This window comes from Nesoenas mayeri, assembly GCF_963082525.1.
Source record: "Nesoenas mayeri genome assembly, chromosome: 1".
In the NCBI taxonomy this organism is placed as follows: Eukaryota; Metazoa; Chordata; class Aves; order Columbiformes; family Columbidae; genus Nesoenas; species Nesoenas mayeri.
The window spans coordinates 169997874-170020642 of NC_137541.1; the positions used below are offsets into that span (position 1 = coordinate 169997874).

The following is a 22769-nucleotide window of genomic DNA, read 5'->3' on the forward strand; positions in this document are numbered from 1 at the left end:
GCTTTTTCTTTCCTTTAGTGATGGGGAGGGAAAGAAAAGAACATCAACCGGCTGCAGCAGTGAATCTTTAAATGCTGCGGGGGCCACGCTCACACCTCGCCGCATCTCCTGGCGGCGGAGAATATTCCTGCAGGTAGCTTCACCTATGAATAAATCTCCTTCCAAGATGCAGCATCCAGGTCTGTGTGTGCTTTTAAAGAAAATAAACAAGCAGTTGTTACTGACTAGTTATTACTGTAGTGAATTGCAACCTGAAAATATGAAAGGGAGAAGTCAACTCGATATAATTTTCTTACTAGAACCTCACTAGAGAACAGTTGTGCCCAGTTGGCTTTAGGTCCTTGTTGCTTTGAACAGAGGATTCTGTCATCAAAATAAAATGAATTGCAGTCTGCCATGGTTGCACTGGTAGCAAGGAAACTAAGAACTGCCTCTTGCTGACAAAGATATCCGTTCTAACATTTAGCATTTTTTTACCCTAGCCTGCTTACATAATAGCACTGTTTGCAGAAAATTGAGGTTTTTTCTGGCTTGTCCATGTACTGCACATAGCACCAGTTGAGTGTGTTAACAATTCTTATAGCTTTAGGTGATTTAAGGTAGAAACCTCTGAAATATCTGTAATCCTGCTATGTTGATATAGTCCCATTGGCAGAATTTGCAAACATGGGTAAATGACCAACTCTAAATTTAGTGACCATAAAGTGCAGCTCAGCAGATGGGGAAAAGTTGCTTTTAGTACAGAGCCTTGGTAGTAGTAAACAAGCTCAGTTATAAGAGAGTCTTTATGAATAAATGTCTCTTTGTAACTTTAGAGGAGCTACCAGGGGAAAGTGTTGAAATACTGGGTGACCCTTAATTTAACTTGATTTCGTTTAAATATAGCTATTTAAGTAAACACTTTATTTAAAAATAATTCTCTGCTGTTGAACTGCATTTTTCTGTCTTTGAAATCAGCACCTCACTGCTGAATGTGGAAGACAGCTATTTTTGTTCTGCTGTGACTTAGATTTTCATAATATGTCAAATAATCTGAGTTTCCTATAATATCTTTCTGATTCTTTGCAGATGGTCATGATGGAAGTGAATTGTTACCATTATCCCCTCTTGCTCCACCCTTGGAGGAGGACCCTCTTGTGCTGGTATTGCAGAATGAGGATGGTTCAGATAAAACTGGAGAGAGGAAAAACTCAGAAGAACTACAAAGTCTGTGGAGAAAAGCTATCCATCAACAAATTCTGTTACTTCGAATGGAAAAAGAAAACCAGAAGCTGGAAGGTTAGCTATTTAGAAAATACACCTAAAAACTACTACATATTCTACTGCATGAAGCTGAAAACTGTACTGGTGTTGGGCACCTCAAACAGAGATGTGATGCTGTAACTTTTTGGTTAACAGTGCTAGAAAAAAATGTGCTCACTCAGTCACATCTCCCAGTCTGCCAGGTTCTCTGCCCACCTGCCAACTTGTAAGGAGTTGCCTTAGGAAAATAAGAAAGTGATCACTTTTCCTTTTTTAGTACATGTCAGACAAAGCCTGCTGCAGTCTCTATCTAGTCTAGGAATTCTAACGTGGATCTATGTTGAACATGGAACCACAGTTGCCATGTGAACCCTTAGGTATGGTCAGCCATCTAAATCTCCTTTCAGTCCTTATGTCCAGGCTTCCTGTCCTTCCTTAATCACATCACAGTGATAATTTATAAGTATTTGAAACCAAATATGATTTTTGAGCAACTGGTTCTTGAGGCACGTCAGAAAGTTCTTATTTTGGAAGATGAGCAATGTACACTGAAAATTGAGGGCTCTTAGTGAGGGATCTGAACATCGCCATGCTGACTTGTCAGCTGCCTGAGCTTTTGGCGAAGATACTTTATTGTGGCTGGTCAAGACTCACACACAAATAAAAGATAGGATGCAATGTCTATCCTAGCATATAGAAGTTCTTCAGTATAATATAGTAGCTTTCGGTGCAAGTTGAAAATGTCACGTCTTCTCTACAACTGCTGCCCTCATCATCTTCTCTGTGGTGTATAACCTCATTATATGGTAGTCTCGTTCTTCAAAAAAAGCGTATTGATCTTATTAAGGTCAGTGAACTCTTTTTCCTCCTTTAGTGGTACTTACTGAGAAGGCAGGGAGGGGAAAGAAGACAGCAGGACAGAAGTCCTTCCATGTCCCTACAGCAGTACATCGTTGAATGTGTCTTCTATATGTGTAGCATATTTCTCTATGCACTCTCTCACTTTGTCTCGCTTTTGGCACACACTTCTGTGGAAACTCCTAGATTCATAGGGAACACCTACAGAGAAGCCTGTTTTAACTTCAGCCAAAATATTAATTTATTGTTTTAGCAAACGGTTAGTCTGCTGTTGTGGAGTGGGAAATCTGGACATCTGCTGCAGTAACCAATTTCATGTTAGTCTCTCTGGTGGTATGAGCTGCTAAGGGAACAAACTCATTTCTGTATCCACCCAGTGTAGCTGGAGGTATTAGAAACTGTTAAATCAGTCCAGTTCCTTAAGATTCAGTTACAAGTTATTTCCATTCTCTAAGAGACAGGTAGAAAATAAGTTCTTCCTGCCTGATCATTTGCGGTGAAAACAGGAGCATCAGCAGTGGAGACTGCAAACTGGAATTTGTCTGCCAGCCCACATGTAGGTTTGTGCTCCAAGGAGCATGTCTCTTTCCTTGTATGGAGGTTTGTAAGTACTGCTAGTGAAATTGGTGCTCTGGCTAGCTGGAATTTACCATCTTATTTTCAAAGGTTGAAAAGTAAACTGTCTTAGCACCTGTCTCTAGGCATCCTTCCTGTGGGCTACTGTAACGTGGGCCATTTTATGGACAGGATATGTGCAGAACTGATACATTCCAAACAAGAGCTGGTTTGGGCAGTGCTTGGCATTTTAGCCTACAATTAAATGCAGATCTCAGGAATGGGAAATATAACAGAAATGCCACCTCTGCTTGAAGTCATGTTTCTACCTGTTAATTTATTCAGCTGTATATGACTGGTTTAAGACTGGAATTGCTGTGGAATTGTTTTCAGTGGTTTTCTGTTAATGTTTTGTTGGTTTTTATTTACAAAATATTAATAGAACCTCTTTTCCTGTTCTTTTGCTGTCGAGGAGACTTGAAATCTATTAGCTCTTTGTTTTACAGAAGGTAAGTTCTGTCAATTGCACAAACATTTTTTTTTTTTTTAATGAGCAGCTAAAAGCTCCTTTTTCCAGTAGATCACCTAGAAATACAAGAACTACAAAAATCCACATAGCAATGATTAGGAAGAACATTAGTAAGGATGTCTGCAAGGAGCCAAGGTTGGCACAGGAAGTAGGACAAGTACAATGGACTGCTGGCTTTCACTAGAGTTAACTGCAGAGCCAAAGTACCGTTCAGTGAGTAATAACCCATGGACTTAATCCTGGAGTTTGTTGCCACACTGAAGTATGTGTTACTGTCATCTTGAATCTGTCACATACTGTTTATGAGAATGAGCATTCTCAAATGAAATCATACAGCAAGAGAGTAGCATTTCAAATTGCCCAAGTTAGACTGCAGATTCTTGTGGTAAGATCATATTCGTGTTTTGGTGAAAGTGTACTGCACCTTGCATAATGTTGCTTCTCTAAGCTCCCCTGTAGACTTGAATAGATAAGATTTCATTGGTGTAACACACAGTTTTTGGAAATGAAAAAAAAATGCCACCTACATTTTTGGAGTGGAATAGGCAATAATCATCTGGATTCATCCAATATTGGATGTATCCAAAGTGTGCTGATCAGACAAAGGACCTGCTTGTCTTGTTTTGCAGTTTGTATAGTAATGTGAGAGTTTTCTTTCACCTAGAGATGATGGTGGGCAGAGGCAGTACATCTGTAAGAGGAACCAGTCTCCTGCAAGGAGCAAGTACTGCACATGGATCAAGACAAATTTGGGATAAACTCAACTGCAGTTTTCAGAGGTCATGTTGTGGAGTGTACAATTCAGTCCAATGATAATTAAACCGATCTCTTTAAATTAAGACACATGAAGGTCTTAATTCCAGTTTTTTTTTTCCACCAGTAGTGTGGGAATCTGAGTGTTTTTCTGTATGTGTATCGTGTATGATAAAACAATGACAGTTAATTTCTCAGTAATGGAAATGAAAGCTGCTCCTCCATGGAATTCTAGAGTAATGCTGCAGCTTTATTTCAGAAATAGTGAGTCCTCTGGATTAAATTTTGTATGCCAGGTAGTCCTATGCAGCTAATTCTTTAATTATATGGCCACATGAGTTCTGTGCTTCAGCACAGATGTGCCTTTCTGGATATGGTTCATGTTAGTTCATTCTGTTTACTTCTAGTTGGCATGATGATGCCAGGTAGCAGTGCCAAGAGCTCTTATGATTCTCCTAAGGGACATGTAAAAACTGGGACCAGTGGGACACGCTTCAGTTCAGAAGACTTGCCTAGCTTGCTTGCTTAAATCTCTAGTACGAGCATTCATATGTTTGAGACTTCCCATACTAGAACAATTGTAATCTTAAATATAAACAAGAGAAAAATGATCAAAGGTGTTTTTGCAGTTGAAAGAAGCAGAAGATGTGATGAAGTTGACTGTACCTGAGTGGTTTTTAATTCTTGCCTCAAGCCTTAAAAATATGTTTTCATATATTTCATGAATTACTAATGTTCATGGCCCAGTGACAGATGTTAGATTGTTACCTGCAGCATCTTACAACAAAAGACTGGCCCCATCTCAGCTATTAACTGATGAATTGTAGAAGGTATATGTATCCCGAGTCAGATTATCGGGAATATATATGTAACCCGAATGGGTTTTGGTTATTTGATGTTTCTTCTAGTTTTCTAATGTTCTGGTTTTTCATCTGCTTTTCCTTTGTGTTTTGTGTTCTAGCAAGCAGAGATGAGCTCCAATCAAGAAAAGTCAAACTGGACTATGATGAAGTTGGTACATGTCAGAAAGATGTCATAAATGTCTGGGATAAGAAGTTACTGAACTGCAGAGCCAAAATCCGATGTGACATGGAAGATATTCATTCCACTTTGAAAGAAGGTATGCATGTGGGATGGCTTTTAACTATGAAGTCTGAAGATTTTTTTTGATGTGTGTGTGAAGCTGCCTTTTGATACTGAAGGAAATCTGCCAGCAGTACACTTTTTCCAGTAGCACAAAATAATGAGAAAATGGCCTTCTTTTTGCAAATGCATCCTCCTCCTGCTGCCAAACAGAAAACAGGTTCTGCTGTGTCTACAGCTTATAGTGTCAGCAAACTTCTGTAGTCATTCTTCTGAGAGAAGCATCTTGTGCCCATGTATTATTGTACTGAAGACTGAACTTGGAGCTTCTGCAGCTGACACTATGACCTTCTGGTTTCTGGTCTGTGGCTCCTATCCAGTTGACTCAGAGCTTCAGATGCTCTGATTTCAATTACTCACTGAGAAGGCAGGACCATAACGTCTAATGTGAACTGTACCCAAAACCTAGGGGAATCACAACCAAGCTTCATAGAGTCAAAAGGACTACATTTTATGGGGTCTGGACTATGGTCTTTCAGTATTTTGTTTCCTCAAGTGAAAGGCTTGAGGTAATTCGGCTTGAATTTGGTCTTCTGTGGCATAGCTGTAGGCCAGGAGGCCTGTGAATCTAGTCTTACTGCTCTGCTGTGCTCTCCTCCATAGAATCTCATGTCTGTATTACAAATGCTGAAAAACAACATTTCAGTGTAATCTGCTAGTGGTACAGAAGGGAAGTTTAAATCGCTACCAAAGAAAATTTTGGTAGAAATAAGGCAGTTCCTGTTAGTGATCCAAAGAAGACAACCAACAAACAACTTGAATTGCTGCCCTATATTCTGCTACTGGACTGAAGTTTAGACTTAGGAACAAAGATATGATTTTTCTAACTTGTATTCTTGTTAAGTGATTATTTGCCTGGAAAATATTAGCAGAGTTGACGATTTATTTTGACTTCCGAAGGTCAGTTTACGGAGTCAGGGGGTTGTATGTGAAATACCAAAAGTAGTATTTTAATTTAGTTTATGCTTTCACAGGTGTTAGCCTGACTAAAGAGAAATGCTGTCTTTCAATATGAGTGGTTCTGTGTCCTTCCTTTGGTATGCAGCATTAATGCTTTTAGGTTTAAACTGAGCATTCTGTAATCTGTACATCTTTCTGCTATACAAGCCTATGGACTGACATCACAGTATCACAGCATGTTTGGGATTGGAAGGGACCTCAAAAGATCATCTAGTCCAATCCCCCTGCCGTGGCAGGAACACCTAGATGAGGTCGCACAGGAACATGTCCAGGCGGGTTTTGAATGTCTCCAGAGAAGGAGACTCCACAACCCCCCTGGGCAGCCTATTTCAGTGCACTCACCCTTTATATATTTATAAACATTAATAAGGTCACCCCTTAGTCTCCTCTTCTCCAAACTAAAGAGACCCAGCTCCCTCAGCCTTTCTTCATAAGGGAGATGCTCCACTCCCTTAATCATCTTCGTTGCCCTACGCTGGACCCTCTCCAGCAGTTCCCTGTCCTTCTTGAACTGACTGGCCCAGAACTGGACACAATATTCCAGATGTGGTCTCACCAGGGCGGAGTAGAGGGGAAGGAGAACCTCTCTCGATCTACTAACCACCCCCCTTTAATACACCCCAGGATGCCATTGGCCTTCCTGGCCACAAGGGCACAGTGCTGGCTCATGGTCATCCTGTTGTCCACCAGGAACCCCAGGTCCCTTTCCCCTACACTGCTCTCTAATAGGGCATTCCCCAGTCTATAATGGAACCTGGGGTTGTTCCTGCCCAGATGCAGGACTCTACACTTTCCCTTGTTAAATTTCATTAGGTTATTCCCCACCCAAGTCTCCAGCCTGTCCAGGTCCCACTGTATGGCAGCACAGCCTTCTGGCGTGTCAGCCACTCCTCCCAGCTTAGTGTCATCAGCAAACTTGCTGATAGTACACTCTATTCCCTCGTCTAAATTGTTAATGAATATATTGAATAATACTGGCCCCAGTACTGACCCCTGAGGCACTCCACTAGATACTGGCCTCCAACTAGACTCCGCACCATTGAGTACCACTCTCTGGCTTCTCTCCTTAAGCCAGTTTGTAACCCACCTCACTACTCTATTGTCTAGACCACACCCCCTCAACTTAGCTGTGAGGATGCTGTTGGAGACTGTGTCAAAGGCTTTACTGAAGTCAAGGTAGACCACATCCACAGCTCTGCCATCATCCATCCACCTTGTTACATTCTCATAAAAGGCTATGAGGTTGGTCAAGTGTGACTTAGCCTTGGTAAAGCCATGCTGACTGCCCCTAATAACCCCGGCTGAACCCCTCCGGCTCTGGCTCTTGCTGGGCTGGCTCCGATCAGCTGACATGAGCAGCTCTTGGGGAGGGGGAAGAGGAGGTGGACCTCTGTATATTTTACACCTCTAAATTTAGTTCAGCCTTTCTAAACGGGACAGTCTGCTTTCTGCATGTAGTTGTGCATCTTTTCCTGCTGAAAACTAATAGCTCAGAGGTGGCAAAACAAGTGATGTCTGTACCTCAGTTGTTGCCCAATGTACTACTCAGTCTAATTACCATAAGTTTGTAATGAATGTCTAATTAGTGGGACAAACTGTGCTTACTGAGGGAATACACTGCAGAGTGGACAACTTCTGAAGCTCAGTGCTTATAAAGGGATCGTCCAGGGTGGTTTTGCCAACGGCAAAGATTTTGAAAAACTGAATTCTTGTGTTATAGCACTGAAAATATGCCCCTCCTTAGGCCTCTTGTGTTTTTGACTGATCTGCAGGTGTACCAAAAAGTCGTCGGGGAGAAATTTGGCAGTTTTTGGCTGTGCAGCATCGAGTCAGACACAGACTACCAAATAAGCAGCAGCCTCCTGACATCTCCTACAAAGAACTTCTGAAACAACTGACTGCTCAACAGCACGCCATCCTTGTAGATCTAGGTACGTCTGTTCATAGCCGGGAGACTTTTCTGGCTTGTTTCTTGTGTCTTTGAGCAGAAACACAACAATCTTAATGGGAGCTATTGCTGGAGATAGATGCTGCTGTGTCAGTCCCCACTTTCAGTGTTGTCAGGATACATTCTGTGTCTGCCACTTAGTGTCCTCTAAGCAAATGATTTCTTAGGTTATGCTGTTTGTATTTGTGCTCTTCTACATCTGTCTGAAGAGAGAAATCAAGCCGTTGTATCTGCAAATTCTGTGCAGATGAGAATATTAAATGAGCTCAATGGATACAGCCTAAAATCAATAAAATACAGATCGATCTGTCTAAAATGAACCTGCACATAAAAGCAAAGAGAAAAGGTCTATGAGAAGAGAGAAGTGCTGGTTGCCAGATGGATGTTTGGGTTTTTTTTATGAGAAGAATTGAATATCAACTACTCTTCTCTCTTCACATCAGGACGGACGTTCCCTACACATCCTTACTTTTCTGCCCACCTGGGAGCAGGACAGCTGTCACTCTTTAATCTCCTGAAAGCATATTCTTTGCTGGACAAAGAAGTGGGTTATTGTCAAGGTATAAGCTTTGTAGCTGGAGTGCTGCTTCTACATATGAGTGAGGAACAGGCCTTTGAAATGCTGAAATTCCTCATGTATGACCTTGGCTTCCGTAAACAGTACAGGCCAGACATGATGTCACTACAGGTAAGTCCATTCTTCTCCTAAAGCAAACCAGAGTTTTAAATGAGTTTTGAGATCTCAGAGCTTGCTCTTGTTCTCCGGGGCCTTATGAAGCTTGTTGTGCTGTTTTGGAGATCGTGACATGCATGCAAATGTTATTGTCAAACCCCTCTTCAACTCTGAGTTTGCAAACAGAGAAGTTCAAAACTTGCAGGCTTTTCCTGTCACACGTCTCTATAATCTCCTGTTTGGAAACTCTTTCTCTGCTATTTTGCTCTTCCTTTTCCTTTCCCCACTTCTCCCTCTTCCTTCCAAAAAAGCCCTAATATGCTTGCATCTGTATAGACAGAGTTTAAAAATAAATTTGATTTTGTTTTTCTGCAGTTCTTTAAGCACTTAAATGTAGATTTTTCTCTAGTTACTCCTAGTCAAATCAATAGTGGCACCCAGTGGCCAGTCAGAGTACTCCACAGGCATTTGTACTTGGGGCTGCTCTGTGTTGTGTCATCGTTGGCAACCTTTTTCTCTCATCGTTCTCTATCCCATCACCCCCAACACCGAAAGAAAACAGATGAATTTTTAATAATTTAGTTTGCTTATGAAATGATACATGCTCTGCACTGTTGGTTTTTAATGGCTAGCTATAGATACTTGAGCCTGTTTAGGAAGGAAACAGAACATCTTTCAGATCTGTATAAACTCCAAGGTTTAAAGTTTGATGAGTCTTTGACCTTGAGATACAACTGTCCACTGACTTAAATAAGTTATTATGATTCCGTAAGTCCCTAATATTATGAAGGGATATACCTCAGCTGTGTTAAAGTGGAAATCCACAGTGGAAAAAGAGAAAATTAAGAGTTTTTAAAAGTCTCTTTTTTCATGCTCTCTGCATGGCAAACACTTACAATTAAGTAAAAACTTAAGAGGGAGTTTCAGTCCACTTTTCATGGTCAGTCAGATTAGATGCTTATTTGGCAAATGTCCAGAACAACAGAACAGATTGTAGTTAAAGAAATTGTATGTGCTAATTCTAAAAATGATAAAGAGAGATGTCTTATTCTGGATATAAGTACGCTTTAACAAGTTTGTTGTGATGAATTAAGAGTAAACAACCATAAAGAGCATCATTCTGCCTCTTCCCTGTCCCATTTGCCCCATCCCAAATGTGTTTTGGACCAGTGGGTGTCAAAGGATGGTAGGCGTGTGGTTGTGGGATTTCCCTTACCCCCCCCCCCCAAGCAGATGCTCTCTTAGTGTCTGTATGTCATACTGCAGTTGTAGGTTTTCTGTACCATCTGATGGTTTGAGAGCATTCAAATGTCCAGGTTTTGCTTTTTTGTTTAAATAAGTCTGAAACTTTCATCATCCAAAGCTCTTAGGAAAAATGCGTTTTAGGTTTGAGAAGGTTTACCACTTGTAGTACAGTTTGCCCTTTTAAATGAGGTTACCCCTTTCCACACAATTTGCTTCTAGGCAGTTATCCTGTTCTAGACAGAAGTGGAAGTTTTTTCTGCTCAAGACAAACTAGACTGTTGAAGATGACTTACAGGATCTTGCTTAAGCCTAACTCTCTTAGTTTTAGATTTTAACAGGAGTAGACCACTTGCAAATTCTTTTGCATTTACAGCACTGAAACAGAAAGTAAGCTTATATGCAGAATTAGCTTCTGTCCTGTAGAAGAAATACCTGGATCTTTCTTTAGGATAATGAAAACTTATTTGACTTATATTTTTAATTGTTGTCTGTTGTAGATCTTTAGTTCATGATGAACCCATCCAATTGATTTACTGCCTCTATGATACTCTTCTAATTTCACATGTAAATGTGTGTTTTATTGACTCTGTCCAAACTGTGCTTAATTAGTATCGTTGGCAATTAAAGGAGGAACTTAAAGACACGCACAAATTTAGCTAATTTGTCTGAATGAGAAGTGATCTGTCTGCTTGCGGATTCTGCTGACTGATAAGATAGTTTCAAGTGCAGTCCGATTGTGGTGGGGAAAAAATCATGACTACCAAAAGTAGGAAAGTAGCTGATTCCACTAAGTCATTTCCTTATTGAGGAATGGATTCACCTTAGGCATAAGGCACTTTTGACAGCAAAATTGGACCTGACAGCTAATTGATATATGTCTGCTTCTTCTGCTTTCTGAGAGAAACGTTGCTCTGTGCTATGAGTGACTTACCGTGGAATATAAAATATCAAAATTATCAAAATTGCAAGGAAATAATTTGCCATAGAGCGCTATTTTTAGCGTTGAATAGCAACTTTTAACCAGTTTGCCTTGCAAACTTTTCCAGGTTCTATAGCAGCACTTTTTTGCATCAGTATCTTAAATTTCTCTGGACCACTGGCATGTGGGAGCTGTGCTGGGAAATACATATGTGGGACAGCTCTATTGACCCACTGTATCTAATATACTATGTGGGTACAGCAGCTCCCTACAGTGATGACTAGCATAGGAGTTTTAAATGCAGCAAAAATGTGTGCAAGATTCAAAGGATGAAAGCTGAAATGTGTAAGTTTAGGCAGAATTAGTTAAATTCTGTAAAGGAGAGTGTTGGCATCTTGCAAATGCTATTTCTAGTGCTGTGAGACTGAAAGTTCTGGTTTGTTGATAGAGTTAGATCAATATATTCTCTTCTTATGCCTATGAATCTGAAATGATACCTCATTAATAATCAGGTTCAAACTGTTCTTGTTATTGACCACTCTTTTGGTTTTAATTCATTAGGGGTGGATTGTTTATACATGAGTAGGTATCACTATGGGCCCTAGGCAACAATTAAGCTTCATTTACATTGCCATCTGTACTGGAGTTAATTTCCCTTGAGTGAAATGTGAATGGTTTGGAAAACTGAGTAAAGCTGAACTTCTCTTTCTCTACTTCTTTCCCTCCAACCCCATCATGCACTGTAGATTCAGATGTATCAGCTCTCAAGGCTTCTTCATGATTATCACAGAGACCTGTATAATCATCTTGAAGAAAATGAAATCAGTCCCAGTCTTTATGCTGCACCGTGGTTTCTTACACTGTTCGCATCTCAGTTTCCATTAGGATTTGTAGCCAGAGTATTTGGTAAGAAAATTTATTCTATTGCAATAATAAACAGAGCAATGTTGTCCATTTGGATTTGAAACACTCGGGGAGTAGTTTTCTACATATTAGGGACATTTGGGGTGACTAGTGTGGGTGGCAAGTAGCAATGTTCTTTCTAGTGGCATATCTGCCCCTTTTCAAAGAGGAAAACTGAAATGTATTATTTGAAACATCAGACTTGAGCAATTAAGTGTGTCTGCTGTTATTAGCCAAGAGAATTCTGAAGTGTGAACAGCAGGAAGTTTGTTGTTGCAAATGTATTTTATGCATTAAGCATTCAGTCTACGTGTATAGAAAAGTTCATCTTGTTGAATTTGCAAATTGAAAAAAGAGAAGGCATCGGTTTTCAAGAAAGTGTTTCTGAATAACTGATTCTAATGTACTATCTAATAAAAATTCATGTAAACTGGAACTTAAAGGCTGTTCAGGTATTCGTGTGTGTGTGTATATATATATAAAACAGTTTCCCAGTCTTATTATGCCTCTTTTTCCATTTAAAAAGTTTTTTTGTGGTACTTTCCTCTTCAGATAACATCAAGTACAGAAGCTTAAATAACGATTGTGCTCTGTAGTGTTTACAGTATCAGCATGTCAAGTACTTGGTTTTGTTTTATTCTTATTGTCAATAAGAACTGCCAGCTTAATCAAAACTCCAGTAATGCAGTGTTTTAAAAGAACTATTTATTAATGTAAAACTAATTGCGTTTGATTTTTCTGTTTTCGTATGGCACCTTTTGTATTTTCTTAAGAAATTCAATCTGACTTCTGTCTCACGGTTTATTACTGGAGAGTGTTGGGTTTTTAATTTGTTTGGTGTGGTAGTTTGGGGGGAAGAGGGCCTTGTTTGGTTGGGTTTTGATTTTGGGTGGTTTTTTTTTTTGGTTTAGTGATTTCTCCATTACACAATTATTTCCTTTTACAGCAAACTTGTTCTGATTGCTCTTTGGGTGAGCAAATTATTGGTGTATCTGGTTTTCAGTGATATGCACATGATGAGTACATCTCTTTCCCAGTGGGATTATTGAATTCCAGGATATTCAAGCTTTTTTTTATTATTTGGCTTTCAAAGATAAGGTCCCCCCCCCCCCCCCCCCCCTTTTTTTTTAACTTCAGTGGGCTTTGAGCTTGGTAAACTATTTTTTAAGGATGGGGAGAACCAGTATTAATTTCTCTGTAAATGAGCTGAGCAAGGCATGTTCTGATTTTAAAACTGAAAAGTCACAGTGTTGTTTTACTTCCTAATGCTTTGAATTCCCGTATCCTTAAAGGCCATTGTCACATACCAGGAACAGGTGGTTAAGTGTCTACCCATCATAAATTAGATATTTATGCGGCTTGAATGTGTGTCATAGACTTGAGAAGGGAGACTTGTAGGAGCTGTGTGTGAGTGAGCTGGATGCCTCACCAGTGTCCTGGTGCTACTCTGTGACACTGGGTTAGGGCCAAGGATGACCTGTCAGTGTTAGGATCAGAAATTGAGGTTGTTATGCGGTGCTGCTCTTGGTGGTGTAACAGAGCCAGCAGCAGAGGAAGCTTATCTGAGCTGCTTGTGTGCTGCATTCATCTCAGTCACTACTGGAGAGTGTCCAGAAGAGGGCTACAGATATGGTGAAGAGTTGAGAGGAGAAGCCATATGAGGAGTGGCTAAAGTCACTTGGTTTGTCCCACCTTGAGAAGACTAAGAGGAGACCTCATTGTGGTCTACAGCTTCCTCACAAGGGGAGGAGGAGGGGCAGGCACTGAACTCTTCTCTTTAGTGACCAGTGACAGAACCCGAGGGAATGTCAGGAAGATGTGCCAGGGGAGGTTTAGGTTGGACATCAGGAAAAGGTTCTTCCCCCCGAGGGTGCTGGAGCACTGGAACAGGCTCCCCAGGGAGGTGGTCACAGCTCTAAGCCTGGTGGTGTTCAAGAAGGGACTGGACAACACCCTCAGACACATGGTGTGAAGTGTGGGGTTGTTCTGTGCAGGGACAGGAGTTGGACGTGATGCTCCTTGTGGGTCCCTTCCAATTCAGGACATTTTGTGATTCTATGAACTGCAAGTCTGTCGGTGCTACTGAGACCAAGTTTCTAGTTACTGTGATCAAGTTTCAGGTTTCTGCGCAGACTGTGTCTGCTGACTCCTGCAGAGCCTGTACTTGCCTCTCTTATCCACATACTTATACCTCAAAGTAAGGGTTTGGGGCTTAAATCATAGCCAGTGTGATCACTAGTATGGATTTTGAAAATACTATGATTGGTTACAGTATCTCCATTACCATTTTTTAAGGTCTAGCTTCTGCCTGTTGAAAACAGTAAAATGTCAGCACATTGTGTTGTGATCCACTTCCCAATTGTTTTTCAGTCATAAATGCACTTTAAAAAGAGTTAGCAGTTAGTTAACAATCTACAGTAGGCAGTAATGAAATGCTTATTGCAGATAACTGTTACAGACATAACAAGCGTGCAATATTTTCTTTAATGTTCTTTCACATCTGTAAGATGACAGAAAATGCTTTTATGTGCGTTTATGTCATGTTGAAATAAGACATTGCACTTCTCCTGAACTGAATACATCTGCAGTATGATTGATTAAAGAGAAAAACATCCCAGCAAATATAATGTTTATCCAATGACTTTAGCTCTCATTTTCAAGATATTTTCATTATTTTATTTTTTAGACATTATTTTTCTTCAAGGAACAGAAGTCATATTTAAAGTAGCACTGAGCCTCCTTAGCAGTCAAGAAACATCTATAATGGGATGTGAGAGTTTTGAGAACATTGTTGATTTTCTTAAAACCACTATTCCAGATATGACTCAGCCTCAAATGGAAAAAATTATTACCCAGGTAAGGTTGTTTTTCTCTTTACTTTTTTTTCCCCCCATTTGGTTTACTTTGAAAATATCATGCCTAACTTATATGTAAAAGTCTTCTCAGTATGTTTGTTTTGGTTTGAAATGCAAAGGAATCATCTTCTGAGAAGCTTGTATGGAAATAGGATATAAGCTAATTTCAATGTGTTCTGAACTGTTAGTTTAGCAAGACCGTAGTTGCTGCATCAAGATTTAGTTCAAAGGTTCGTTTTTGCCCCAGGTATTGGGAAGACATGACTTTGCTCATAAATTCCATGTCACCATTAGAAGGATAAAAGTAGCCTATTTTCCAAACTTAAACCCAGCTATTGCTCCCTGCTAGTGGGTGAGCAGACCAGCAGTTCATGATGGGAAGCACAGCTTGCCATGGTGGGAAGAAGCAGCATCACAGCAACATCTCCTTCTGACCTTTTGAAGTTCTGGCTGCATAGGGCCAGGTATCCCCACAAGAACTTTCCTGACACCTCCAACTTAAAATCCTATGAGTTAGGAGGTTGGCGATGCCCTGTTTTCCATGATCTGTATTAAAATCAAGGTCAAGCAAGCTTTTGCTGTTCTGTTGTATGGGCAGTTTGTGTCCTCCTGGCGATCACTTCTAGGGTGCCCTCATGCAATTTCACCTTTTCACCTCAACCCCATTCTTGAAGGGTTCATATCTGGCAGATTCTTGATGCCAGAGGTAAAAGTTCCTCGGGACTGATACCTGCCTTGCCTTTTTCGGGTAAGGGAAAGGAGGACTGCAGTAGTGTTATTTCAGTGGTATCACAGCAACGTTGTGGCAATGGGCAAGAAAAAGGAGGCTGAGGGAGGACCTTAACTCTCTCTACAACTACCTGAAAGGAGGTTGTAGCATGGAGAGTGTTGTTCTGTTTTCCCAAGCAACAGGTGATAGAACAAGAGGAAGTGACCTCAAGTTGCATCAGGGGAGATTTAGATTAGACATTTGAAAAAAATTTCTTCATGGGAAGGGTTGTCAGGCATTGGAACAGGCTGCTCAGGTAGATGAGGTTCTTAGGGACACAGTTTTGAGGTAGACTTGGGAGGGGTTGGTTAATGGTTGGAATTGATGATCTTAAAGGTCTTTTCCAACCTAAACGATTCTGTGGTTCTGTAATAGAAGGGAGAAAAAGAATTACTGATGCTGATACAGGAGAAGCAACAAGCTTCTTGTGAAATACTGTCAGTGGCTGAGACCTTCATCTCTCTACATCCTGTTCTTCTCAGTTGAAGCTGCAAATTGAAAATGAGTCTCAGTCTGGTACCTGAACTGTGAACATGTGAACAGTTTTCCCCCTTCAGGTGGCAGTTCAGAGATCACAAAAGATCTTTAGAAAGCCATCTCCATATGCAGGAATACAGTTAACACTGATGCATTCCAATGGTTTGGTTAACACTTGAATGTTTCAGGTGCTGTCAGTTAAGAATTCATTTTTAGATGACATCTAAATCTTAATTTCTCATTGCACTGATTGTGATTGCCACAGTAAACCTGTCAGGCACTTTAGTGTCTGGCTTCACAACTCTCTGATTCTGATGGCGATAGAGGTGATAGTTCAGTATTTTTGATATAGTTAGAAATTAAATCTTTGTCCTGTGGTCTGTGTGTGTTGCAGAGCAATCGTGCTGTAGTGAGCACATGGTAGAAGTGGCTTTGTGCAGCGCTAGGTTTGAGTAAAGAAACAGATTATGTAGCCTGGATTGAGGTGGATGTGATTGTACGCAGGTCAGCTCAGCTCTGAGATGACAGTCACCTGCTCACCTTTACCAGCTTTCTGGATCTGTATTTATGTGTGAACTGCCTGTATTGGATTGCTCCTACCTAGGCTGGCTGCAGGTGGAGTAACTTGGCTGTTTCAGCATTGTAATTTCCCAGGACTGTCCTCTTATAGCAGACACATTCCTGTGCAATCTACTCTAGGTGTACCTGCTTTAGCAGGTGGGTTGGACTAGATGATCTCTAGGGGTCCCTTCCAACCCCAACCATTCTGTGATTCTGTGATTATGAAAGAAAAATGTAGACATTATGTAGGACTTAGATACAAAGATAAAGAATTGACTGGGTAGCTACATAGAGGAAAATGCCACTTGCCCAGCTTGAACACCATAGGCAATTTAAAGTTTTACCTTTTTTTTGAATTACCTGAAAAACAGTGGTTGTAATGCAGAACTTGTTTAGCTGGGGTATCTTTTTGTGTCTTCTATTGGTGTAATGCTTGATCTCTAGAACAAGGAACAGAATTAATGTCACTGTAGAGATCCTTCCCTCCCCAGCTTAAACTATTTGGCAGCTTTCAGAAGCTGAGAGGCTGTGACTGGATGAATAAACACATAAGGGTCATATGGTCCCATCACTGCTTACATGGTCAGTTCTATAGTGTTCATAATGCTTTGTCACCAAAGCATCCCAATAAGAAAATAGTGTATCTTCACGAAGAGACAGAACACAGGGAAACTGTAACCATGAAGAGTGCTTTATAAAAGTCTATAAATGGGCACTTGGAGTCAAGAGATCCAATTTTGAGAGTGGAGATCTGATGATTCCTGGATTATTCTTCCTCATTGTGTGATCCTGCTCCCATCACAGGTGTGTGAGACTTGAATTTTAAAAGTTTATTGAGCTTCTTAATATTCCTGAGCAAGAATATTATAAAATCATGTGATTAAATAAGGCTTTTCTGCCGATACATCTCGTAGTAAGAGATGGTATTTGGTAATTGTAGAAGTGATGGTACAATTTATTGAGAAGTCTCATGATTTATTGTGGCTGCAATAAGAACTCTAGATGCTAAAATGCTCTTATTGTAGACTTCCCCTTAAAATACTTTTTTGAAAGGAACAGGAAAAAAGATTAATCAAGCAGAGTTGCCTCTTAACCAAACATTCATGGGAATAAGTGTTCTCTATTGTAGTTAAAAACTGTCTTTTCTCTCATGGCAGGTGTTTGAGATGGATATTTCAAAACAGCTCCATGCCTATGAAGTAGAGTACCATGTACTTCAGGATGAGCTGCAGGAAAATGTGAATCCTTGTGATGAAGGTGAACCCCTGGAGAAGCTGGAGAGGGTGAACAGTCATCTGAAGAGACAAAACATGGATTTGTTGGAGAAGCTACAGGTAAGTGATTTAGGACTACAAACCCACAGAGAGATCATTTCTGTGATTCAGCCAATAGAGGAGTGTCTTTTTAAAATGTCAATGAGAGGTCTCCAAACTGCAAGATCTTATGCAGCTGAGCAGTTCGATCAGTTATGGTGATTTACATCTGTTAGATATATTTTTAGCTCTTTTATAATTTCTTAGACTTTTCCTTCTTTATTTTGATTTATTTTTCTCAAAATACCTCTACCCTTACGTCCCATAAAAATTGTTGGCAGAGTTTGTGTATCTTGCTGAAGAATAAGTTCTCTGTTCCTTCATCTCTGCTTCCTTATTGGAGAATTTTAAGAAATAATCCATAGCGCAGTAGGCTTGCTTTCTCCAGACTTCTGTAGGCAGTATGGTTCTGTTTTCTTCTGTTGAAGCTCACAGGCCTACTTTTGAAACATGATCTCTCCTAGCAGACTTGAATAGAACTGAGTGCCCACCAGACTATGCCTGATAAAGTCATGCTTTAAAAGTCTTCTCTTCCTCCTTCACTGTTTTGCCCTTTATACCGTAGCCTGGCCAAGACTTATTTCAGGTTTCAATATGTATTGTCTTACATTTTCCTGAAAGACAAGTTCTTTTTACATCACCAGGCCATTTCTTGCTATATTTGTAAATTTAAAAAAGCACTGAGAAGAGCTCAAGAGCACCTTCAGTTTGTGAAACCTGGAAATAGAAGTAAGCAAGAAAGGAAAGATCAAGTCCTCATTATTTTTATGTTTATAGCCCGAGGGTGCTGTGCTGTGTTCTTTCGATATTGAAAACAGGGGTCGCTTGCCTTTTATAAAGTTATTATTTTTGCCTTTTTATTTATTTATTTATTTACTTATTTACCAGTACCTGGGCTTTTACCTCTATTCTGAAAATGCACCAAGGGCATAGAATAATTATGAGTGACTGATTTGAAAGCCTCTGTCAAAGCTTCCAGAGTGCTGTACTTCAGTGCATCTTCCTCAGTTCCTCAACCTCTTCATCTCTTTCTTTGTAAATCTTCTTCCTTACTCTGCTTGGGCCTTTTCCGAGGAATAGTCAGAATTCTCCCCACTTCCCACAGGGAGACATTTGCTAATGATGAGGTCCAGGGCTTCTGATTACTAGTCAGTTCTTTTGTTTTCTTTTTTTTTTCTCAGAGGAAGCTATAGGTCTTTTATTGGAAAATAGGGAAGGCAGTCTGCTTCTATCCTGAACACTGAGGATCTCTTTCTCTCTAACCTCTCAATCATGCTGATTTACTTTATTGCGTAGGGTTTCCATTGCTCCATCACTGTCATACAAGCTGTCACTTCCAGTGTCAGTCCAGCTGCTGATTTCTTTTTTCTTCCTGGAGTTCCAGTTCCTTGTTACTCTCAACTGTTCCTTGCTTGCTCCAACTTGCATGTCTCCTTCCCCTTGTCAAGCTTTCACAAAGCCTTCAGATTGATCTGGCCACTAGAAGGAGATTCTGTGTATGATACACAGTAGGTGTTCTGTGTATCATCTGCCTACACAGGTGTCTTTTAGAACATCTGTGTAATTGAGGTCTTTTCTTAACATATACCATATTATAATATTAAAAAAAAAAGTTATTCAGAATGTCTCAATTGATTATAAAGATAATATTATTGTTTACAGGTCGCTCATGCCAAAATTCAGAATCTGGAATCCAGCCTGGAGACTATTTTGACTCGAGAGAACAAAATGAAGACTTTAATTCAGACCCTCGAACAGGAGAAGATAACGTATCAAAAGACTCTTGAGCAGATGATGAAGTATTTGCCAGCAGAAGCATTGTCTGACTGTGAACTGCTCCTAAAGGAAGTAAACTATAATCCAAATAATAAAATAAAAAATAAGGAGTAAGCCATAAACCAGGGTTTTTCTAGGCAGCATTTCTTCAAAAAAAAAAAGGGGAAAGAAAAGATGAGTATGCTGCTTTCAGAGAAATTAGCAATAGGCAATGGTATTATCCAAAACTAGTGCTGGGACACTTACAGCTACAGATGCGCCTTCAAATGTCAGTATGCAAATTCAAGCTCTTAATTTTTTTATGATTGTGTAAATAAATCAGAAGGGGAAAATAAAGAGTTCTCATATGTAATATTGATGATTCGATGTATATTTAGAGTTGACCTAAAGGAAAAGAGAAATTTCAGTAGTCAAAGCCAAGATAATGGTGATCCACAGATTCACTCTAGATATGCTTGTCTTGCAGTGAAGTGAGGATAGCGTATCTTTATATATATGTATGTTGAATAATACTTGAAGAAAAAAAAAAAAGAATGTAATCTTCCCTCCAAAGAGCAGCATGTTTCACATCTTCTGTGGAAAATCTGTGTGAGCTCATGCGTGCCTCTCTTTTAATTCTACTGACATTGCGTGCACAGACCAATAAGCAGATGAGCTATCATGACTTGGTTCGTACAGAAAGAGCTCTAGTGCCATCCGCTGCCTGGGCTGTACCGGTCAGCAGCAGAATTCCACGTGCATGTTGGAACTGGAAACAAAAAGCATCATGTCGTAGCTCTGCCTCCATCACTCAGAGCTAAGAAATAGCTATCTGTACACACTCGCAGCACCTGTAAAGGCAAGAGCTAATGGCGACTGCTACTTCCCAGCCCGTTTGCTTCCACCTGTCCTGGGCTTGGTCGTGATGACAGGAGGAAGGAAGCGAGGCTGCAGGGTGGTATTTATTCTGACGTTAATTTTCCGCAGGAGACTCGCTGTCATAAGAGTTATGCGTGCAAGAGGTTCTCATTTAACCAAAGAAATACTGCAAGAAGCCTTGTCTTGCTGTAGCGGGAGCCAGGGAACTCTTCTTAAATTTTATTTGAAGAAAAAGTTGAGGCAGGTTATGGGAAATTGAGCATGAGGACCAAGCAGGTTTCAAGTATTACGTACCTTTCAGTTTTCACATAGACAGTGGGGTATACATTTCAAAGGGGATTCCGAAGTACAGATGCAGTTTTAATAATGCTTTCCAGGTTATTCCTGTTTTAATACTGCTTTGTGGTCATCTTTTTAAAACAAAAGTCATGATTTTGTGTTCTGGGCAGAAGATGAGGTAAGCTCTGATCATTTCAAGGGAGAAAATATGTTTATAAAGGTATAAAAAGATGCATATAGATTTGAAAATGTTTGAGTGGAATTTTTAAGCAGGCTTAGACAAATGTGTAATAGACACGTGTTTTGGAGTGCATGTCTGAACTGTTGAGTGTTACAGTGGGTCATGTTATCTCTTACCATTTATACTGTATTTCAGGAAACACTTATTCTTTTTAGTAAGAAAAACAATTAAGCAAAGTGCCAAATCCAGCAGTGTCTTTATGCATAAAATTGCCCAATTTAGAAAGCAAGGACATAATATCACTGCTTTCTAAGTATTACGCTTGATGTTAACGTGAAAGTGAAGAGCAATGCTGATTTGCTGCACGCTGCTGTGGAACTTAGGGGCTTGGGGTCTCCTGGGTTTGTTATTGTTTTTTACTTCCATGGTGTTTTATTTGATTAAAGATATTGATTCACTTAAGTCTTTCTTTTTACAGTTGGGGTGAAAGGTCTTTAACACTGTGTATAAAATTAAGTGGACTCTGTCTAGATATTTCAAGAATGTTGTATTGTATTAGATGGGAAAATGCCAAGCGAAAAGGCAGTTCTTTGCAGTTTTGTACAAAATACGTTTTAGCTGGTGTGTACATACAAAACCAATCCCAGAAACTGCAGTAGTATGTATTGCAGAGAATCACGGTTATTCTGATACATCATCTTTGTTGTTGTTGTTGTTCTGTTTTTTTGAAGATGCACTGAATGTGCGTTACCCTCTGTTTCCTTTATAGAATTTTTCATGTAATGCCTGGAGAAATTCCAATAAATGTCATTGCTGCATTTCCCCATGGCCTCTGGCTGGTTTTTATTTTTCTACACTTCAAGTACTAATCTCATTCTCCATAGTACTGTTTAAATGAAAGATGAAAAGGATCTTTTTAGTTGTGGGGGAAAAAAAACAACAAGGTTTGCAAAAGGACACGGGGAGGATAGAAATTCTTATTGAGGAAAATAGTCTTGCATTGTTCTTAACTGAAGACGAAATTATTATAAGGCATTTTTCTTCTGTAGCAGTTCATTTAGTACGCATGCATGTTGAGAATAGTAATTTTATGAACTCTACACTGTATGTTTAGCTTGGGAGGAGGAGGAGGACACCGTATCAACAGGCAGGAATGAACTACAGCAGTAAAACCACAAGGAGGTAAGTGCCTCGTGACATCAGATCATTTGTGACAGCATTTGTATTCTGGACATGAGTGTGGCTTGTAATGGGGTATCTCTAGGGTGTCTGGCTTGAAGTCTACCCTCAATCAGATATGCTCCAGACCATCTTCAGATGAATAACCAGCAAGATTATCTAGAAGACTGTGAATAGTCTGTGTGTGTTTGTGTCCATCTGTTTGTCTCTCCCTGTCAATGGCTTTACAGCTGCTCTGTTCTGGGTGCAGTTGCGCAACTGTGAAGGAGGAAATCTAAGGTGCAGCGGGCCAGAGACAGAGCTGCAAGGATGTTTGCTTGGGAGAAGAGCTGGTTCCTGCATTTGGATAAATTGCTCATTAATTCCTGTATCTTGTTTTTCTGTTTCGAAAAAAAGTTTTCAGAATAAAGTGATTGTTTTGTCTGAGCTAAGCACAGCAGCACCCACAGTTTTTGCAGTCGAATTGTGGAGAAGTAACTTGGGAGGAAAAAGTATCAGCTGTTTTCAGGAACAGCTGACTTAGACTGGTTTCTGCTGGCAGAGACATTTTTATGAAGTCTGGGAAGAGGTGTGTCCTTTTAGCTAGCAAACTAGATTCTAAATGAAGAGTACTGCTTGCCAGGATGCAGTTGAAATAGGTCAGTCTGGTAAGAAGGGCTAATCTGGGGAACTCTCTTGTATTCACATCTTTCATGGATAGAAGAAGCGTCCGGAAAGTGTGTGGTGGTGGTGTGTTTTTGTGGTTGTTTGAATTTGGTTTTGAGGTGTGTGTGTGGGGGTTTTGCTTGGTTGG

At 40.1% G+C, this 22769-nt stretch overlaps 1 protein-coding gene across 2 annotated transcripts in view; it reads left to right on the top strand.

Annotated features, from left to right (window-relative positions):
• Positions 1-20300, top strand: part of TBC1D4 (TBC1 domain family member 4) — a gene marked incomplete at its 5' end in the record, with an annotated part of 113104 nt that extends 92804 nt beyond the window's left edge. For both annotated transcript variants that reach the window (XM_080352622.1, XM_080352623.1), the window contains 9 exons: positions 19-179; positions 1069-1278; positions 4899-5057; positions 7813-7971; positions 8432-8676; positions 11572-11731; positions 14415-14584; positions 17548-17724; positions 19366-20300. In XM_080352622.1, the coding sequence (XP_080208748.1) occupies positions 19-179; positions 1069-1278; positions 4899-5057; positions 7813-7971; positions 8432-8676; positions 11572-11731; positions 14415-14584; positions 17548-17724; positions 19366-19593 (1669 nt within the window). In that variant the 3' untranslated portion in view covers positions 19594-20300. The remainder of the gene's footprint in view (positions 1-18; positions 180-1068; positions 1279-4898; positions 5058-7812; positions 7972-8431; positions 8677-11571; positions 11732-14414; positions 14585-17547; positions 17725-19365) is intronic.
• Positions 20301-22769: the final 2469 nt, after the last annotated feature.